Genomic DNA, 21798 nt, shown 5'->3' with positions numbered 1-21798 from the left:
TTTTTTGTTGGTTTGTTTCCAAGCACTAAGCCCCCGTCCCCTTTAAATTTAAATTTGCACCCCAGGCACTGGCCCGTACACCCATGCCTAAAGCCACCACTGCACAGAGCAAATCAAAAATAAAGAAAAACAAACTACAAAGTAACAGGGCCGTTTTTTTGTCAATACAAAGCATCAAGGCTGTGTAACACAACCACAACGTACATGTAGTACATATTTGACAGATAAAAACTGGTCAAACGTGAGTCAAACGTGAACCTATGTGGAAAAAGTGAGAAAAGTTGTGGTCTTTATGTGAAATTTTCACAGACGTATCAGGATTCAATCCGGTTAAAACCACAGACGTAGGAATAAACACGCAAAGAACATGTAAACCAACCTACAACATGAGTGTGATTATTGTGATGTTTCTCTGTAATTCATTAGTGATTCATGCATTAATTACGTCACTTGAATGTGATCTGTGCACCGTATACGTGATCTAAAAGTTACACATCAGTGGTTCATGCATGAAAAGTCTGTTAGACAAACGTGGAAAGACACACATTAGTGGATGGATCTCGCCAAAAATTAGGCAGAATTGTATCACATTTACGTAATAATTGCGTATAAACTACGTAAAATAATCATGAACTGCGTAATTCCCCAAAATTTAGAACAGCTTAAAACTGCATTCATGGAAAGAATGAAACCCTCGACAAATGTTGACAAATGACGAATGCAAGAAACACTTAAGATTTATATAATCATTTTTAGATTTAGCCTAAAAATGGCATCATCAGAATGATCAGAAGGCGGTTGGTGTTTTTGCCTTACCAACACAGTTTTAGGTCGTTAATAATCCCTAATATCAATAAATCACATGACAGTGGAACTTTAAAGAAGACATGCTCTGTATACAAGAAAATGTTTAAAAACACCATTTTCATTGGAGTGGGCCATTTACAAAGGAAAGAGTGTCTTGTGTAAAAAGCCACTTAGAGGACATTTGAGAAAATGGCCACTTTTGCTTTTAAACTGCCTCCAATCTGGAATTCAAAGTACAATAATCAAGGAAGTAACATCTTCCTAACTGGTCTGGGATAAACAGTCATTCAATGCAGATTTCATCTTCATTTTTACATTTGATTGTGTTTTTCTCATTAGGACCCGACCAATGGATACTACAACGTGCGGGCCTCCACCCATGACGAAATCCACCCTGCCTCCCGCCCCACCATGCACTACTCTGACTATCGCTCCCCTGGAGGGACACCAGGGGGCGCGGCGTCAATCAGCAGCAGCACTGGTGGCTCTGGAGCCACTGCCAGTGGAGGAACCCCCGGGGCCCCTGGTCCGCTCACGTCCCCGGGGCGCCCACAGGCTTGCTATGACCCCAGGCCATCGTCCAGACTGTCGCACATCAGCTACGCCCAGTTCAACACTTTCACCCGCGGCGGGCAAACACAACAGCCCCCAGCTGCCAATCCTGCTTCCACAGCCAGCGACTTCCCAGCGGACTGCAGCCTCCTGGACTCCACCTCCCAACTGGCTTATGACTATGGATACCCGTCGCACTACCAGACCTACCGCATGGGCTTTGCACCGTCCAGCCTGGCTCCTCTGGAGGCCGGCCCCTCCTATGAGATGTATGGAGTGGGATCTGGGGTCAGCAGCCCTGGAGTTGGGGTCAGCCCAGGGGGCCCAGCTCCCAGCGGATCGGACACCGGACTTGGAAAATACGGCAGCTCCACTCGCTTCTCCTACACCTCGCAGCACTCTGAATACTCCCACAGTCGACATACGCAAAGAATGCAGACTCACGTGTGAGACAGAGACGCAGCTCGCCGTCTCCGCTGAGCAGGGGGGGGTCTTATAAATAGCTTAAAAACACACGAAATCACAAGTCCACGCCGGACACAAACGCAGCAGAACACACAGAAAATCCATCCCACACACATTCATGCACAGAGACGGAAAATCCATGAGACAGGGAGCGCTTGAGAAACTCAGAAGCAAAGCAGAGGAACAGGGGAGTTTTGGAGAGACGGGGAAGGGAAATTCCAGCCTGGGTGGAATTCCCTTACTCCCCATGTGTTTGAACGTCTACGCTCTGAAAGAGCAGACAACGCAAGTCACAATCAAGACTGGGAAAGAGGGGGGTAGGCCTGAAGATGAGACATCCCAGAGCTGTGGAGGCCTTAGCCTTTTGTTCACCGACAAGAGAGTCTGAACCTGAACATGGAACACGCTGATTAGAAGATAAACCTCAGCCGGTCAAATCCTTCTGGCCAACATTTTTTCTAGTTTTCTTTTAGCTGGTTGTCTTACTGAGTGAATCATTAAGCACATCATGAGTAACCATGTGTACAGTTGCCTCCTTTGGACTGAGTGGAGCGGAGAGGCTTCCTCACATCCACAGCATTCGTTAATGTTTGGACATCTATATCCCTGTTATGTCTTCTGTTTATTTGCACAACAGACTAGAGCTTTGTATTCTATTTTGTAACATTACACGTGTAACGTACGTACGGACCAAACGTTTGAGCGGGAGAAGGGGAGTGTGCCAACAGCGGAGCCTCAATCCGGGAAGTGCTTGTGCCAAGTCGCCATGTTGTTCTTCACCGTAGACCTCACTTGTTCAGACCAAGCTCCTTCCTATTGGCGGGTGTTGTTTTACACACCAGGCTGGGGAAGGGGCTCGAGTCCACTTTGGAGGCCTTTTTGTCCAAAACTGAAAGCCTGGTTCTTACAGACAGAGAAAACAGATGGGAGAGGCCTTATTGGGGGGAGGGGACATGTCATACATTTCCAGTTAGAATCATTTCTCATCGTCTGTCTTTCGAAACGGCCAGAGGAGATTGCGTACGCAGAGGTTTGGTGAAGACTTTTCCACACGATGGACAGTGTGTGAGTGTGTGAGAGGGAGAGTGAGATGCTGGGTGGGGGGGTGTGGGTGTCCACATGGATTTGTACAGTGTGTTTGTATAGAAGTGTGAATGAATGGAGGGGAAGGCGTCACGCTGCGTGACTCTGGGATGCACGTGTGCAGTACGTTTGTGCGTTTCAGTGTATTTCTCTCACGATCCTGTTCCAGTACTTTTATACCTCTGGTAGGACTGTACCCTGTATTATTGTGTCTTTGAATTTAGAAAATGTTTATCTTATCGTACTGTTCGTAGCAGAGACAAACTGTTCATAAGATGTACAACAAACGTTATCAAACTCTCATTTTTTTATTTCATTATCTTCAATATTTTTTAAAAATGGTATGTAATTATTTTTCCACAGTATTACATTAATAAAAGCACTGTTTTTTATAAAATGCACTTTGTTGTGATGGATGTTATGTCAACTCTAAGGTCCTGGTTCAGATTAAAACTACTTTTATTCTGTTAATTAAAGCCCACTAGACATTGGATGTCTATTAGATACCGAATATACATGTACTGTAGGTGTCTACTGGACATCTCTGACAACTCTATTTTTTCGATCTATTAGAGGTCCAACAATAGTGTTCTGGATTTCTTTGCATGTGTTTAACTAGGTGAACCTATTGAGATCAGGATCTATTTTCAAGGGTGACTTGGCCAAGAGGTCAGCAGCACAAGGATATTTACAACATAAAACAGAACAATGACTATAGAGTTTTACAGTATAAAGTTAAAAGTGAGGTGTAACAAAGTCACTTAGTGATTTATATATGGGAGTTTATGTAAACAGTCATTTGGAGGGTGCAAACGTTGTCAGCAGCATGCTGTTAAGAAAGTACAATAGATGTAAGGTGCATATAGAGGTCTCCTACACATCTATCCGTAGACATCTAAACTTGGGATATTTTTAGATTTCTAGTAAAGAACTTTTTAAAACATTTACCAGTTATAAAATAAACGCTGCAAATTTACATCCATTTAAATCTATTCATTGTCAGAACACACTGAATCTCTTTTGGGGCCACAGGGTTGCTGGTTCCAAACTAGGTACTGTCAGGCAAAGGCGAGTTAGACCCTAAACAAGTCACCGGTGTACTGCACCCTGCTTCTGTTGCTATCTGAAGGAGCCATTTGGGTTAGTTTATTCCTGACCAAAACCAAAAGATTAGATGCATACGCAGAACACTATTGGTAGACTTCTAGTAGAGTAACAAAATAGAATTGTCTGATGTGTTCAGTAGACATCTACAATTGATGTATATTAATTATCTGACAGTCATCCTGAGCCCAGTCGGAAGAAACTACCCAAATGACTTTACAAAGCACAAAGCATGATGGGACAATGACACGATTAGCTGTGGGAAAGTCTATAGACCTCTATGAATCGATATGTATCAAATACATAATAAATATATGTGGCTGTAAACCTTGAAATAGACATGACTTAGATATCTTATACGTGTCCGTGCCTAGTAGAGACATGAAGTGGGTGAATGTTTCAAGAAATGCATTAAGGTTTAGGGATAAAGATGGAATGAGAATGGAGAGGGAAGTGCTTCTGTCAGGTAGAGTTGGAAATTCTACACTAGGATTAAAGAAAAGTTCTCACAGATTCAGACAAGATCACAATTTTGTTAGGATATTTATTTTAACATTGGATTTAAAAACTTGTTTCTTTAAATCAGTCTTAACTTTTACCTAAATCTATGCATTTATTCTTGTGCTTTCAAGACATAAAAATGACTTTTTGTTCAATGATTTTAATGTAAAAATGTTTACATTTATTATAAAAACTTCCTGTTTCATTTAAAAATGATAAGTTACATCAACATTTTTAAATGATAACAAAAATGACTTTTTGATGACCATTTGAGATTAGCTGACAAAAAATATTGTTGTAAGTCAAATCGAATCAAAACGTTGTGTAACCACAATGAAATAATTTGATGATCATACAAATAAACAAGGTTTATATGTGTACCATATGTCTCAGGAAAACAATACTGGTCAAAAACAGGATAAAACAATAATTAAAATAGATTAAGTTAAAATAAACATAGGTTACAAAATCGGTCAAACAAAAAGCCCACATTTAATTAGAAGCCAGAAAAAAAATGTCTTCAGTGTTTTTGAAAAGCAGTGTTCAAGATCCTTAGCAAAAAGCAGAATATCTGATGTTTTTTTAGTAAGTAAACGTAAGTATAAATATAGCAAGTAACTATAGCCTCACAAATAGAATTTACCAGTATTTTAAATAAAACATTGCGAGGCGCTTCCACGAATTGACAAATTTCGTTTTTTGTTGTTGTTGCTTTTCCCGCTCATTCACAAACGTCCCGGAAGGGGGCAGCCGCGTGCCTCCCAGACCTTCCACAAGACCGATGTGAATGACGTCACAAGCGTGACAGCGGTTGTTGTCTAAGAACCAAGATGGCGGCGGCGGTGCTGAGGTCGCTTAGCAGGCTCGGACGTCCTTCAGCAAAACTAGCACTTAACAGTAACGTGCTGAGCCCCGGCTGCACGCTGCTGCAGAGCAGGTATGATGACCAAAACAAGAAAATAAAAGAGGACTTTTAATTTTCTCCGCTGTCCAAGTTTTAGGTCATCGTAACTCTGTTTTGTCCGGCTAACGACGTTAGCACGACACCAGACCAGACAGTGGCTTACGTTACGAGTGTTTTATAATATTGATATTTTGCTGCTGCTTCCTTTTGGTCAGCGTTTGTTGCCGAATGGGGTGAATAAGAGATCGATGGTGTCCAATATTGGTCAGAATCGAGGCTTTACCGGCTGTCTGGTGACCTGTAGTGCAGCAGCAGGGTGGATCATCATCATCCAATGTATCATGAAAACTCCAGGCATTGATTATCCTAATCACCTGTATTTAGTTATGCTAGTTATAATATTTTCTTAAGTGGTGGAGAACCGCACCCGTTATTGTTCACCCTGTGCGCACAGAACTGCTCAAGGTGAAGGCTAGAACATGATTTGTAATCTTTAAATTTTATTCGTTGAAGGTTCATTTACAATAAAAAGGGAAGACTGATTGGATTTTTTGTGAGGGCTGTATCTTTTCTATCCTGTTTTCTATCCTTTTCTATCATCTATCCAATAAGATCAGCCAATGGCAGCAGAGGTGGAGAAACACTGATTTACGGCGCACGTTTTTATATTGTAAACTGGTTTGGTGATCAGCAGTCTGGTGCACGTAGATCTGTTCAACGTCATAACAGTCGTACACTTTCATGTATTTTTCTTTGACCTTTATGTGATCAGATAAAACCCACTGAGATCAAGCAGCCCACGTCGCATAAATATAGTTACAAAACAAAACAATGATCTTAACGTCAGTACAATTTAAAGTTACAGTGCAGCAAAGCAACTTGCAATAAATGTAGACCGTAAGACAGAAGGTGCAATGGTTTTAAGCGAGAATATTAAAGTTTAGGGGTTACAAGGTGCACTAGTTATCAGTCACAAAGTTCAATTAAAAACACTCTTTTTCTCTGCCACACTGGGTGGAACAAAAAAAAAGTAAAGGAAACGAGCTCAGACCATTTCAGTTCAGTTTGGATAGAGTTGATCCTTACACGAGGAACATACCAATGAAAGACATCGTAAGAGCACAAGGCGCGATGAATGGTGTTTCTTTGAAGAACAGAGATGAGAGGAAACCAAACCAAGAAGCGCCTTATACATGAGGCATTCAGTGTGTATGCCTCTACATGCTCAGAGAGGGCCTCTCAGCTCTGACATTCAGCTCAGTGATGAGTGAGGCGACTAGAACCGGTCACGAACCTCAGTGATGCACGGTACTCGATGATTGAAGACTGGTGGACGAGGCACTCTTGAGACCATGTTTCGAAGTGTCCTTGGGCGAGACATCGAACCCCACCTTGCCTCTGCCGGAAGGTCTGCGCCGGTGTTCGGCAGCGGAGCCGCCACCAGTGTGTGAATAGGGAATTGGGCTTGTGACTGTAAAGCGCTTTGGACCTCGAGGAAGCTAGAAAACCGTTATAGAAGTGGTATAGTACGGCATGTACCATTATCAGAGATGGCTGAAAAGCAGAATTTATTTCTGAAATTAAACCCAAACTTCACTTTTAGTTTTTATGTATCAAAGAGGCAACATGCAGTTTGAAAGAGAGCTCTTTATCAAGCATAAAACCAAGGTACTTGTACTTATCTCGGTTTTTAGAACCCGAGTGTCTTCCAGTAATTCTTGTTTGTCTGAAGATACCATCACTTTTACTTTATCTGCATTTAAGACGGTTTTTAGTGACTGCAGACGAGATTTAACAAAACTAAAAGCAGACTGTAAAAACTCAAAAGCTTGTGAGATTGATGGAGAGCAACAATAAACAACAGTGTCGTCGGCATAAAGATGATATGATGCATTTGGGGTGGTTGATATGAACGGAGAACAAAATGAGTCCTACAAGCGAACCCTGTGGCACACCTGTCTTGACCTGGCTAGAAAGAGCAGCGGTTATCAGATATCTATGCCTTACCAACACAGTTTTAGGTCATTAATAATCCTTAAGTATCAATAAATCACATGACAAAGATAAATTACCTTAATTATTATGAATAAATAGACATAACGCTGTTTCAGAAATCTTCATAGCAAATGCAGATCAAGTATCAAAGTCAAACATATGCAGATTATTTTTCATTAGAAAAAAATGACGGATCAATTTTTTTGGGGGCAAGTGAAGTGATATAATTAGAGATCAATGACTGTGTCATTAAAAAGTCTCTGGCATAAGTGGTCATATTTCCACTCTACACTACCAAACTAAAGCCTCCTATTCACAATCCCTGTTCTCTGTCTTGTAGGCAGAAACAATGGCAGCCAGACGTGGAATGGATGGAGCAGTATGCGGGGGCCGTCATGTACCCCACTGCTGTTAACGAGAAATGGGTCCCACCCCCCTGGAATGGTACGCACCCCCGCCCCTTAAAGAGCTATCCTCGGGTTTAAATGCGGGAGCAGAAATCCTTGTTTTCTTGTAAACCCCTTTGTGTTTGTTTCACCTTCAGACAAAGATCCTCCTGCTGAGAAGGACGTGTCCAACCTCACCATCAACTTTGGGCCGCAGCATCCGGCCGCTCACGGCGTGCTGCGACTGGTGATGGAGCTCAGCGGAGAGTCCGTCAAAAAATGCGACCCGCACATCGGCCTGCTCCACCGCGGCACCGAGAAGCTCATCGAGTACAAGACCTACCTGCAGGTACGCAGGCCTCACCTACCCCACAGCGAAAACCCCCCACAGGGGGATGAAAAGCGGAGCGGTGTGAGAAACAGGTTTGGAGATTAGAAGTGAGGGCCCACCCTCTCGCTGATTCTCCTTCCTGTCAGCCGTCTGGGAGATGCTGCTGTTTCTCCGAGGACGCCGTTTTTCACAGACAAACACAAAGGTGAAGCTGAACCCTGCAGAGGAATCTTTTGGAGGCTTCTTTGTTTTAATTGATGGAGCTTAAACTGAGAGGAAGTCAACAACAACGTTAGTGGTGAGAGGAAGCACGTTGAGACAGAAGAGGCTCACGTCGTGCGTGAAGTCTCAATGTTTTATGTTAAACACATGAATGGACTGATTTATGAAATTATTGTTAACCATTTATAGCTTTTATGAAAACTTTCATTTGAGGAAAAGTTCTCAAATCTATTGTTGATTTTGAATTTGACTGAATTCATGAGTCCAAACTTTAAGCTGTTTAGAAATTGTTTAATTAAATGGATAAAATGTAGAATAGAGTAGAGTAGAATCTCACAAAGGAGAAATGATCTTCTTAGCATAGCTCCATTAAAAACAGCAGCAGATATAGACTTTCATTAACACTAAAAATATCTTTATTTTTGTTACTATTATTTCTCCGGTTTTTAACAATTTTAACACATTTTGAAGCACTTTTTATGTAGTATTATTTATTATTTCAGTAGTAAGTTTACATTTTTTTAAATGGATGAATGTTGCACTGACCACAAGAGACTTTTAATTTCATTGTTCGTATGACATTGACAGTAAAGATCGATCAATCTATCTAAAAATTCACTCAAAAAATCATTGACATGGATTGTCCGGCGTCTGTGAGGCGCTGTAGAGTCTCGTAGCTGAACGGAAGAACGATCTGCAGAGGCGCTCCTTCCTGCAGGGAGGTGTTGAAGCCTCCGACCCAATGCGCTGCTCTGTTCGCCCATGGTGTCATGCAGAGGACAATGATGAGGAGGATGAAGAGGACCGACCATCATCGTCTCCTCAGCTTCTCTCCTGTAATCTGCGGTCATTTTGTTGTTACCAACCGATGACCATCGAGTGAACGCTGCGCCCGCGGACCGCCTCATGACCCAGAAAGGGTGGGAAAGGGTCCAAGAAGGGGGAGCAGGCACGCCATCACACACTTCATGTAAAAAAAAAAAAAAAAAGCGGGCCATGGCCGTCCAAAACAGGTTAATGAAGAGAGAATAACAACACAGGAAGAAGTTAGCTAACATGTAGCCATGGTAACTGGCAGTCTACCTCGCTGCCTTTTGGAATAAAAGGGAAATAAAAACTTGGTATTTTAAAGTTTGACGTGGTTTTTTTGTGTTGTTTTTTTCAAGGCTCTGCCCTACTTCGACCGGCTGGACTACGTTTCCATGATGTGCAACGAGCAGGCGTACTCTCTGGCTGTGGAGAAGCTGCTCAACATCCAAGCTCCGCCCCGGGCCCAGTGGATTAGAGGTGCTCCGCCCCCTCGCCACACGTTTCCTTACAGACATCAGAACTTTCTTACTCCTTTTTGTACTCCTGTCTCACCCAAACCAAATGTTCCTGTAACGATTAGTTACTAGTTATATTTTCATCCCTTCAGTTTTTATGCACAAAATCCCCAAACAATTAGAATTGAGAATCTTTTTTTTTTTATATATTCACGTGATTTATTATTCAAATGATCTTTTCTTGATTAATTGGAACATTCCATTTATTATTAATTATTCATTTCAGTTTTTAAACAACAAAAAAATGTTGTTTTTTAACAAAAAGGATGTGTTAAGATATAGTATATGTGGTTTGTTTTGTGGGTAAAAAGCTTAAACCTGGTTCTGTTGATAGTTCTGTACGGAGAGTTGACCCGCATCCTGAATCACATCATGGCCGTCACCACACACGCCCTGGACATCGGCGCCATGACGCCCTTCTTCTGGATGTTTGAGGAGAGGGAGAAGGTCAGCTCCGGGGTCTTATTAGTGTGAAAAGGTTTTTCAGTTCATCCCTCGCTTAGTGCATTATTATTGCCTTCATGAGTTTTTTTTTTTTGTGGAAATCTGTTCCTGTTCTGCAGGAAATCTTGGTGTAGTGTATTTAGACAATTGCTTGTCCAGAATTGAATGCATTTTTAGCTGTTCAAAGTTTGGGGATGCCTAACTGCCTCGCTGTAATCTGAAACGAGACGTTTGAGGTTTTCTTCTGGTTTCCTGCTAGATGTTTGAGTTCTACGAGCGGGTGTCAGGAGCCAGAATGCACGCCGCATACGTCCGGCCCGGAGGAGTTCATCAGGTACCAGAAGTCTGCTTTTCAGTCTGAAGCGCAGCCGAACCTGTCCAGGTTTATTTAAAGTGAATCGAACTCCCATTTTACTAAGTGGTTTGGCATCAAATGAACTTTTAGCACTAATTAAATCATGCTGTCACTCAAACAGAAATCATTGAGTAAACGGGTTAAAAAAAATGTCAGGGTTCAGTCTGTGATGCCTGACCACATTCCTAGGTTGAAACTAAGACGCTTCTGTCGTGTTCCAGGACATGCCCCTCGGTCTGATGGACGACATCTACGAGTGGTGCAAGAATTTCTCCATACGCATTGACGAAGTGGAGGAGGTACGCACGGGAAGCGTGTTCTATGGAGGGATTTATGTGCCATTATTTCAAGCCCAAAATTCACTGAGCGTAAAAAAAATTCTATGCGCTCCAAAAATTATTTGGTACAACTGAGTTTTAGGGCCACAGAAAGAAAAAAGAAAATTACGAGATTTAAAGTAGTAAATTTACAAAAAGAAAACTCGTAAATTTACGAGATTTTATATCATGAATTTACCAAATAAAATCTCTTCTTTAGGCGTGGATTAACACTGTGCATTATGTAAGGGTCAATGGCTGAAGAATGTGTAGTATCACTTTTTAACGCACGCCGTGGAAGCATTTGCTGCTTTTGCAAAGTGCGCTGAAAGTGATCATGCACACTTCGTCTACCATTAACCCGCTTATACCATGGCCACTTACAAAAGAAATAAATATTAACCAGTTTTTAAATTTTTGTTTTTTTCCGATTTGGATTGGTTTTTTACACAAAAACCAGACAATTTGTTACGTGTTACGTGCCTTGTCACGTTACCGTGACAAGGCACGTACACGTACAAGGCGCCGCACCACCACTGCTGTCAAGATTCAGCGATATAAAGCGATATATCTATGCTGATCGTGAATAAAGCATCAGTTCAGAGAGAAAGTTGTCCTCTTACCGCTTGTTTTTGTGCAGATGATGAAGATAAAGGTTGTTTAAAGAAGCTGGCGCAGGGTTAGTAACAGTTACATTACAAAATTTTAAGTAGTAAATTTACGAGAGAAAAAGTCATAACTGTTACATTAAGAGATTTAAAGTCGTAAATGTACAAAAAAAAACTGGTAAGTTTACAATATTTTTTATGTAAAATTTACGAATTAAAATCTCTTACTGTTATTGAACAGTTATGACTTTTTTCTCATAAATTTAGGACCTTAAATCTCTTAATGTAACGGTTATGACTTTTTCTCTCGTAAATTTACTGCTTAAAATCTCTTAATGTACCAGCTATGACTTTTTTCTCGTTAATTTACGACTTTAAATCTTGTAATGTAACATTGTGACTTTTTTCCTCTTAAATGTACGAGATTTTAAGTCTTAAATTAACAAGTTTTTTTTCTCGAGAATTTACGAATTTAAATCTCATACCGTAATTTAACAGTTATGACTTTTTTTCTCAGAAATTTACGCCATTTTTCCCCCTCGTAAATTTACGACCTAAAATTTCGTAACGTAACATTTATGGCTTTTTTATCACGTAAATTTACGACTTAAAAACTCGAAATGTAACAGTTGTTCCTTTTTCTCGTAAATTTACGACTTAAAATCTCGTAAGTTAACAGTTATGACTTTTTTTCTCGTAAATTTACGACTCAAAAGTCGTAATTTAGAAAAGAAATGTGTAAACTGGCCCTAAAACTCTGTTGTAATTTTTCACTTAAAGTTAAAAAACAATTTTGCACCTATTTTAAGTTTCAAGAGTAACATTTTGTTTGCACATAATTTTGAGTTTGAGGTGCATCTTCTTCCTGTTTCAAGTGCAAATTATATTTTTGAACACACAAAATGTATGTTTTACGCTCTTGAAATAATGGCACAGAAGTGACTCCGTACATGTCTGTCATTTAAACATGGTGGATAGAACGAGATGAATCCTCTTTCTCCTGAACCAATCTTTTGCAGATGTTAACCAACAATCGCATTTGGAAGAATCGGACAGTGGGAATTGGAGTGGTCACCGCAGAGGAGGCCCTGAACTACGGCTTCAGGTCGGCCTGTGGGCGGAGCTTGAAAATATGAGTTCTAGAGCTGAACCTCTGACCTTTCTCCTGCTGTCTTCCATTTTTCAGTGGCGTGATGCTGCGAGGGTCGGGAATCAAGTGGGACCTGAGGAAGTCCCAGCCCTATGACAAGTACGATGAAGTGGAATTTGACGTTCCTATTGGAAGCAACGGAGACTGCTACGACAGGCGAGTGCGATTTTCTGTCCCTTTCTGTTGTTTGGCCTTTGGGAGGGCTTTTCTTTTAAAAAAATCTTTGTTTGCATGCGGTCTGGTTCCTCTGAGTACCTCAAAACCACGTGTCCCCAGCGCCTCTTGCAGAGAGCGTCCGCCCCCACTCCCACTCAGCTCGATCGGTCAACGTTTGTGGTCTCTGGTGGGGTTTTGTAACGTTAACATGGTGTGAAAGCTGAAGTTTGGCTCGTCTTCCTGTGTTTGTGCGACCCAGATACCTGTGCCGCGTGGAGGAGATGAGGCAGTCTCTGAGAATAATGCACGAGGCGCTCAACAAGATGCCAGAGGGGGAGATAAAGGTGGATGATGCCAAAGTGGCCCCGCCTAAGAGGTCTGAGATGAAGGCGAGTATCCGTCATCCTGAGGCTCAACGCTTCACCCAGTGCAAAATTTATGAGAAGTTTGTCCTAATTCTACGGCAACCCTGAAATGTAAAACCACGGTTAGATGTTAAAGACCACCATGACGGCTAGAAAGAGCTGCATGTCCAGAAGAAAATGCAGGTTAAATGCTGTACCGCTGAATGAAAATGAAACTTAAAGGGGAATAATTGGTGCAAAAAATAATAAAGAAATGATTAAAGTTGCCCATAAATAACGTGAAAACAGCAGTGCACAAGCGCCGGGTATCGAACCAGCGAGCTTCTGCACCAAGGATTCCCAATGTATTTCAATGGAGGCAGAAATCCTGGAATATTTTGAAAAGTTCAAGGATTTGATAAAAACCAAAAGTCATAGCTGGAAAAAGCTGAAAGAGCTGAACTTTTGAATAGAAGAATGATTAAAATAGTGGAAAAATTGTGGAATGAGTTAAGCAGCAAGAAATGGAGGAAGATACTAGAATAAAGGAAGAGAAACTGGAAAACACATCCCAGAAACCAAAACCCATACCCCCCCCCCCCCCCCAAATATACATATATATCTATATATAGTGCAGTGATATAGAACATGCATGACCAGAACTTCTTTAGCCGTGGATTAGCACGTAAGGGTTAATGGCCGACGAAGTGTGCATTATCGCTTTTTAACCTACGCCTTGGAAGCCCGAACTGACAGTTGCTTTTGCAAAGTGCGTTAAGAAGTGATAATGCACACTTCGTCTACCATTAACCTGCCTATACCATGGCCACTTACAAAAGGGAATAAAGATTAACCAGTTTTTATTTCTTGTTTTTTTTCTGATTTGGATAATTTTTTTCACAAAAAGCAGACAATTTTGTTACGTGCGGCGCCTTGTCACGTTACCGTGACAAGGCGCTGCACCACAGCTGCTGTCAAGAGTCGGCAATTTAAAGCGATATATTTATGCTGATCGTGAATAAAGGATCAGTTGGAGAGAAAGTTCTCCTCTTACCGCTTGTTTTTGTCCAGATGATGAAGCTAAAGATGTTGTTTTAAAGAAGCCGGTGCAGTGACACAAAACATTTAAGCTAGGTGACCGGAACTTCTTTTTCATTGTACGGTTATCCTGTGGCATATCACTTTTTAATGCACACCCAGCAGCCAATCAGAATGGAGGATTCACCCGGACCGTGGTACAATTAGAGTTTAATTCAATAATTCAGACGTTCAAACCTCTTTTTCTTCTCGTCCTCCAGACGTCGATGGAGTCTCTCATCCACCACTTCAAACTGTACACGGAGGGCTACCAGGTCCCTCCGGGGGCCACGTACACGGCCGTGGAGGCCCCCAAGGTGAGGCCGTCAAAACGGCGTTTTGGGTTTACTCTGGTGACGTTTCGTTGGCACATCTCTGCGTTTGTTGCTGTGTGCTCAGCCGGGGGGGGATTTGTCTTTCTGCAGGGGGAGTTCGGGGTTTACCTGGTCTCTGACGGCTCTAGCAGGCCCTACCGCTGCAAGATCAAAGCCCCCGGATTTGCTCACCTGGTGCGCGTTTAAGACTTGACTCTGAAACAAACAGCTCATTACAGGCATTATTTTCTTGGACCATCTGCCTGCTTCCTGTTGGCCCCCCCTCCCCTCACATCAATGCAGTGAAACGTCTTTGGCGTGATCTGGATCTTCACGCGGCGTGTTTTTTTGTCTTGCAGGCCGGTCTGGACAAAATGGCCAAAGGACACATGTTGGCAGATGTGGTGGCCATTATAGGTGAGGGAGGGAGGGAGGGCGAGTGAGGGTGATGGTGTGCTTGTTCCTGTTTTTACCGCCATGTTTACGTCTCCGCAGGCACCCAGGACATCGTGTTTGGCGAGGTTGACCGTTAGCGTTGTGCTGCTAATGAAGAAGCGCTGTTTTCACACATCTCCAGACCAGCGCTTCCTGTTCTCTGTGAGGCTTTCCGCGCTCGTCGTGTACAAACCCAATAAATGTTTTATCTCTGCAAAGCCTTCAGCTCTCCTCACTGCTGCCGTCCTGAAGCGTTTCCATTCTTTATGGTGTCATAAAACGTAGTAAAGCTCTTTTTTTGTTTTTAAATGATGTCAGAAGATAAAAGGCGTCCGCGGTGCGTCTTCCCTCAGATTGTGTTTTAGAAGGGGGGGGGGGGGGGTATCGTGAGATCTGGACTTCAAGCTCAGACCACAACTTCCCCTCTGAGCTGTGAAGTATGCAACACCCACCTCAGAGCGCAGACGAGCTGCCGAGCTTTGCCGTCGACTGCAGGAGCCCGATACTCGAGCCGAGCCTCATCTGCCATGGCCGCGTGGGGCAGGAACCCGCTCCTGGGGGCCGTTCTTCTGGGGATGAGCTTTGGGAGAGCTGGTGAGCTTCTCTTTTTCTTTTCCTTCCTAAAAACCACTTCAAAGGCATCCGGTGGATCTGGCGTCCGCTAGATTCAAACCTTCACCCTTACAGCCGAGCGCCGGCGAACGGAACCTCGTCAGAGCGGACGACCGGCGGCAGAAAGCAGGCCGCCACATCACAGTTCCTGTGAAAAGAGAACTTAACCCCGATGGCGAATCCTGTGGCCACTTCAGCTGTTCGTATAGAAATGACACCACAGACTTCTCTTTGAAACATCCTGTACTTTATTCTTTACAGAACAGCAACGCTTCATTTCAATTTCAGTCTTAAAGAAAGAAAAAAAAAAGCTTTTATAAGCGGAAAAAAGGTCCAAAAGGCAACGGTTAGGGGTGAGATAACAAAGACAGTTTGAACTTTGAGGTACATTATACTCCTAAATAGTATATATATGTGTGTACATTTAAAGGTTTTTGTTAAATGTTACAAAAAATATTTCATTTTTTTTTCAAAAATGAAATATTTTTCCAAATGTGATCAGGAAATCTCAAAGAAAACGGCAAAAGTGTCCAGTAAAAGAGCAGCTAAAGTGAGACCGTCATGTGATTCAACATTTTTAGAGAAGTGATTCGTTTCCTTAAATAAAGTGAAGAAAGTGGGAAGGAAAAGGCCGTGGAAAGAAAGAGTCACTGCTGGTCGACTCGCCTTGACAGTTCTGACCTGAAAATGTAAAAAAAAAAAAAGGGAAGAATTTGAAAAGATGTGAGCTGCCCGGCGTGTTTCCTGGAGAGCTGATGTCATTTTCTTTTTATGCTTTAAACAGAAAACTTGTTTTTGTTGGTGAGAGGAAAGAAAAAAAAAAACACGACTGAAGCGGAAATCGGCCTCCAAACAGACGATGGGGCTAATCAATAAATGTTGGCCACTAATTTATTTTGACTGGTCGAACAGAAACTACTGAAACCTGCTAAAGTTCATCCTCTCTCGTCATCCCTGGTGCTATCTTGTGGGGGTCAAACTGACCCCACCCTTACACTGACGTGTTATTCGTAACATGACAAAGGTGGAGAGGATGTCATGGACACCAGTGAAGATTGGTTCAGTGCACTGTCTTGTGGGGTCCAGATGACCCCATCCCAACGTTAACGTGCCTAGGAGGCACGTTAACGTTGGGATGGGGTCATCTGGACCCCACAAGACAGCACGTGGGTTAAATCGGGGGCTTTTCTCTTCCATGAAGCCCGCTGTGACTCCTTGTTGGCGTGATCAGACTCTGGATTTGACCCCGAATGTCTCGGAGGCCGTTCTTCGGCCTGCGGTTCCCATCCTTTGGGGGTTTTCCCGCCGCTGCCTCGCCCAAAGAGGCCGTCTGGCGTCCGGACCCGTGAGCGCGAGCTGCCCTAGTCAAAGAATCGCCGATCCCCCTTCGGACCTGAGGATCCGTCGTGGAGGAAGCTCTGGGATCGAACGGAATCCGTTCAAGCGGACGTTTAGGAGGACAAGCGGGTCTTCGATCAGACGTATCTGCTTCCTCATGCAGCTTTCTGCCGTGAACTAACTGGAGCTTCAGATTCTGGAGATATTTCTGCCACATTGTGCAACAGCTATTTATAGAAATATCTCACATCTGCTTTAGCATCAACCTCTTCTGGCTGGTAACAGCTTCTTCCTTTCTGCTTTTTTTCTTTTTTTTTACTTTAAATTCTTCAACCAGCGTCCCACAAAGAAGGAAAAAAGGCTTTTTTTTGGTTTGCTTTATTGTCCTTTCAGGGGTGCAGTGGTTAGCACAGTAAGAAGGCCCATGGTTCAAGTCCCGGCTGGGGGGGGCCTGAACAGAACATGTATGTTCTCCACTCACACGCGTGGGTTTTCCAGCTTCCATCCAAAAACATGCTTCATGGGTTGATTGGGTGCTCTAAGATGCCCCTCGGCGACAGACTGGGAACCTGCCCTGGTAGCCCCCAAAAGGGGCAAAAGTACTAAGTAATGTTACTTGGTTTCATATTTTCCTTTTGATGTCGGTTGTCAGATATCGCAGCGGCAAACGCCTTTAAGGGATCTTCAAACTCCATAGTTTAAGGAGTTTTTTAAGGGGTTTACTATTTGAATGCTGACTGGAATAGCATTTTATAGCGTGTCTTATTTTAAAAAGATCATCGCCTTCGCCCGACAGTAGCCAGGTCGAGCTCTGGCGGCCTCGTGACCCCACGACCCCGAAAGGAACACAGCGGCTTAAGAAGACGAACGTCAGCGATCATGACAACAGATTCTCGATGAATAAATGAAAAGGTTTCTGTTCATTTTATTTGTGGAGTTCAGTATTTGCTGCTCGAAAGGTTGCTGGTTTGATTCCGGGGTTTCTCTCAGTTAACAATGCCCACACGCTCCAAAGTTGAGGTGCTGAAGGCCGCCAAAGATCCGATCCCATGCTCATATGTTTCTGTGACGTTTATTTCGAAAGAATTAGGCCTGAAATGACATTTCTGAGTATTTCTGTCTTTAGTCTCGTCGTTTTCAGGAAGTCAGACGCCGTTTCTCAGAGCCGAACTGTTTCATTGATGCAACGCCTGTTGATGCCTCACCATCTCAGCCGCATTTCCTTATAGGGCAGTTTTGTAGAGGACACTAAACGCATCGTCATTCGCACACAGTTGCAGTGAAGCCCCGCGCCAGAGAAGGTTTCACGCTATAAAATCCAACCGGTCAACAGGTGGAGGTCAAATTCAAGATGTGAACATCAGGAGATGAGTAGAAAGAGCTACAGAACTTTTTAAATATCCGTAGAATTAGACATCTATACCGGGATTGAAATAATACTCGTTTTCAATTAGACTGTAAGGCCTTTATAGCTGTATCAAGAATATAATGACTGTATAGTTATATATATTTCTATAGCCCATCTTTATGAATCTTTACTAATGTATCCCTAGATATATATATATAATAATCATAATGCATGATTGTCAGTATGTAATAGGACAGAATCCTCTCTCTCTCGCCGTCATTCGCTCTCACACACTTGTTTTTGTCCCTTTCTTTCTTGCGTTTGTATTGGTTGTCTTTTGGTCTTTGTTTATCAGGTTTATCTTTTCAGTGTATTTTCTTAGTTCTCTCACTTAAATAAAAAGCATTAAAAAAAAATAGCTACAGAACAACACCTTCAGGGGCGGACGGGTGGTTCTTCTGAGTTTGATGTGAAGCTTTCTGTGTGAACGATGAGGAAAAGCAGAGGAGGAACCTCAGCAGGAGGCCAAAGAAAGAAGGAGTGAAGTTTGAACTGACCGCATCCGCTTTTCGAGCTCCTGAAAGAGTCAAAAAGATAATTCTGTAAACACAGGACATTAAAGAAAACAGACGCCTGGAGCCGAGTACAATTTCTCTGCTCCGAATGGCTCTGGGGGTGTCTGCCCCCTCAGAATGGGGTCGCCCTGGTTACATGGGGAGGGAAATACCTCCTTTCTTTTCTGCTGAGATGATCACTTCTACAAATGACGCTCGGAAAAATCCCAACACAACAACTGTAGTTAGTTGTTTGGAATGCTACAGGAAGTCTTTACATTCAACGCTCACCTGTGTGTCCTCAGACGCGCTCTCCGAGCCGGAGATCTGCTACGTGCTGGACGGCATCCTGTTCTTGTACGGCATCATCCTGACTGCGCTGTACTGCCGGATCAAGGTCTGTTCGGCGCATTTCCATCAGCATTTAACGACGAGGGCAAAGGATGGTGACGCAGGTTCAGCTGACTGATCCTGCAGAAACAGAGAATGAATGAAAAAGATGATTTCATTCATCAGACATCCTTTTGGAAGACTTGACAGTTAAATGTTGTGTCTTTTATATTTTATATCCCATAATTTGGTTGTAAATGTTTCATTTTCTCTAGATTCTGTGTAGAAACTTTAATGTTAGTCTGAAGCTTGTTAAAAACACCTATTGATGCAGATATGCATCAAACCCTTTTTCCATCCACTTGGAAGCAAAAACATAAAAAAATATTTTCTCTTCTTCTCAAAGCTGGAAATAAAATCCGGCATCAAGAGGTTCAGAGTGAACTTTTTTCTATTTCTATTTCTACATTTCAAATAACAAAATCCTCTGAACTCTCACCAACGCCAGGTACAGCACTTTTAGAGAGCACCCCCCTATTTGGAGGTTTTGGTACGGTCACCTTTTTTAAAACTTTTTCATTTTTTAGTCAGCAGTAGTTTCACTTTATGACACTTGGTTATTTGATTGTTTTTATACTTATAGGTTTTATTTTTACAGTCAGGACCATGAATATTTGGACAGAGACGCATTCTTTCTAATTTAGTTTCTGTACATTACCACAGTGAATTTTAACTAAAATAACTCAGATGCCATTGAAGTGCAGACTTTCAGCTTTTATTCCATGGGTTGAACAAAAAGATTGCATGAAAATTTGAAAAACTAAAGCATTTTATAAACCCAACCCCTTCATTTCATGGGCTGACTGTATCCTCAAGTCTTTGTTTAGTGTTTTTTGTGACCTTGCGTCTGTAATAAACTTCTCCTGTTTTGTTTTCCTTGTGCAGATTATGAGCGCCAGAGAGGCTAAAGGAGCTAAAGGCGGCCAGGTATCTACCAGAGTGTGCAGTTAAACCTGTGGGAGTCAGAGTCTGCAGGGGGAAACGATGTTGGCGGTTAGATGTGACCTCAGAGGGCAAATGAAAAAAGACGCCAGTCTCAGCAGTTTCTGACTCCACGGTCATTTTGAGCTCTTTCGTCCTTCTGGGGTTCCGTCTAACGTTGTTTTTTTTTTCCCGCTTTGTCCCGTCAGAACGTGGAGGAGGGCATCTACACGGTAAGTCCACGCAGCAGCGGTAATGCGGCGTGGGGACGAACGCTGAAACTCTCCGTCTGTGTTCAGGGCCTGACTCCTCACGCCACAGACACGTATGAGACCATCGGCATGAAGAAGTGACGCTGCAGGAAGGAAGGAAGTCCACTTTTTTTTGTTTTGTTCTGTCTTTAATAACCTCATTAACCACTCTGCTTTTAGCGACCATTTTACTTCACACTCGTGCAGCTTCCCTCTGACAAACATCTGATGCTCCAGAAGCCTTTATTTACAAGCAAAAACAACGTATTTAGAGCTCTGAAGCACAAACCCACAAATAAAAGCAAACACGCAGGAAGATTTCTGTAATTTATCCCTCAAAGGAAGAAAAATTCATTCGGCAAATGGAAAGAAAGAGTCCAGAGAAACTGCCAAAGCAAAGGGGATCAGGATTCCCTTTACATTCCTCTGTAAATACATGTGTTCATGAAACCGTTAAAGTAGATGCAAACCTCCAGGGAAACAGTTATTTTGCTCCATAAGTTTGTCAAATCGGATTTTATTGTGTTTTTTTTTTAAATGTATCATTTCAGTTTCTAAATAAACATTTCCAACATTCTTTAGGTTTTGTTCTAAATTTGCTTCTGTAATGGTTTCTCCTTCAAAGTCTGTTTTTCAAATTTCTTTTAATTTTTTTCTTTTCTTTTTTAAAAAATTTGCCATAAAAACTATTTGCAGAATATTAACAAATAACTTCTGCATCCGTAGGTCTTTAATTTTTGGTATAATGGATTTAAATTATGCTATTTGCTCATATTTTTTAAGAATCAACACAAAAATCTAGATTTTGCCTCGTGTGTTTGTGTGATAATCAGTGTTCTGATATTTCAATAACTGTCAAATGAGAAACGCATTGTGGAGGGGGGGGGGGGGGGGGGGGGGGCGTCTTCCTTTTACCTGAAGTCCCGCTCTGATCGTCTTTTAATCAATTTTCAAAGCATCCCAGCGGTCTTTGATCATAATTACGACATTTAAGCCTAAATGAATAAAGCTGTGTCGGTTTCTTGAACATCGTTTCTGCGGAGCGGCAGGAGTTCATGAGAAATCCACCTCTGAGTTGTGGGCGGGACTGTCGGTAAGTAAGCCCGCCCCCATTTCCCAATGGTCCATCTGTTTACACTCACTCCCACTAGCTTACAGCCCCTCTCACCCCCAACCTGAAAGTCGAGTCACACAGCCACTACGCAAATTTTCCACGTATGAAATGTCGGTCTTCCGTGATCCATGCGTGATCTACGTCATTCATACGTGTTTCTTGCGTTCGTCGATGTGCTCAGATGTCCGCTGAGGGTTTCAGCCGACGGGTCTTTACGTGAATTCAGTTTAGAAATGTTCAGAATTTTTGGTCGATTGAGAATTATACAGTTTATGTGTATTTTACCTACTGTAGTTTATGTATAATTATTATATAAATCTTACACAATTGTGTGTGAATTTTGTGAGGTTCCTCCACTAATGTGTGTCTTTCCAGGAGCGTTCCACGTTTGTCTA

General features: G+C 42.4%; 3 protein-coding genes across 4 annotated transcripts in view; all 3 read left to right on the top strand.

Annotated features, from left to right (window-relative positions):
• Nucleotides 1-3308, top strand: part of LOC101168819 (kin of IRRE-like protein 1) — a 39943-nt gene extending 36635 nt beyond the window's left edge. For both annotated transcript variants that reach the window (XM_004080056.4, XM_011487770.3), the window contains exon 15: nt 1147-3308. In XM_004080056.4, the coding sequence (XP_004080104.1) occupies nt 1147-1809 (663 nt within the window). In that variant the 3' untranslated portion in view covers nt 1810-3308. The remainder of the gene's footprint in view (nt 1-1146) is intronic.
• Nucleotides 3309-5317: 2009 nt separating this feature from the next.
• ndufs2 (NADH:ubiquinone oxidoreductase core subunit S2) lies at nt 5318-15087 on the top strand. Its single transcript, XM_004080055.4, has 14 exons — nt 5318-5449; nt 7752-7855; nt 7956-8146; nt 9517-9637; nt 10010-10122; nt 10379-10453; nt 10696-10773; nt 12419-12504; nt 12586-12705; nt 12965-13094; nt 14348-14443; nt 14552-14635; nt 14800-14857; nt 14936-15087. The coding sequence occupies exons 1-14, from the start codon at nt 5343-5345 to the stop codon at nt 14971-14973; spliced, it is 1401 nt and encodes a 466-aa protein (XP_004080103.1). The 5' UTR covers nt 5318-5342; the 3' UTR covers nt 14974-15087.
• Nucleotides 15088-15287: 200 nt separating this feature from the next.
• LOC101168326 (high affinity immunoglobulin epsilon receptor subunit gamma) lies at nt 15288-20868 on the top strand. Its single transcript, XM_004080054.4, has 5 exons — nt 15288-15469; nt 19033-19124; nt 20003-20044; nt 20248-20271; nt 20338-20868. The coding sequence occupies exons 1-5, from the start codon at nt 15403-15405 to the stop codon at nt 20389-20391; spliced, it is 279 nt and encodes a 92-aa protein (XP_004080102.1). The 5' UTR covers nt 15288-15402; the 3' UTR covers nt 20392-20868.
• Nucleotides 20869-21798: the final 930 nt, after the last annotated feature.

Source organism: Oryzias latipes, chromosome 18 (assembly GCF_002234675.1).
Source record: "Oryzias latipes chromosome 18, ASM223467v1".
NCBI classification, from domain to species: Eukaryota; Metazoa; Chordata; class Actinopteri; order Beloniformes; family Adrianichthyidae; genus Oryzias; species Oryzias latipes.
This window is presented reverse-complemented; position numbering and strand designations above follow the sequence as displayed.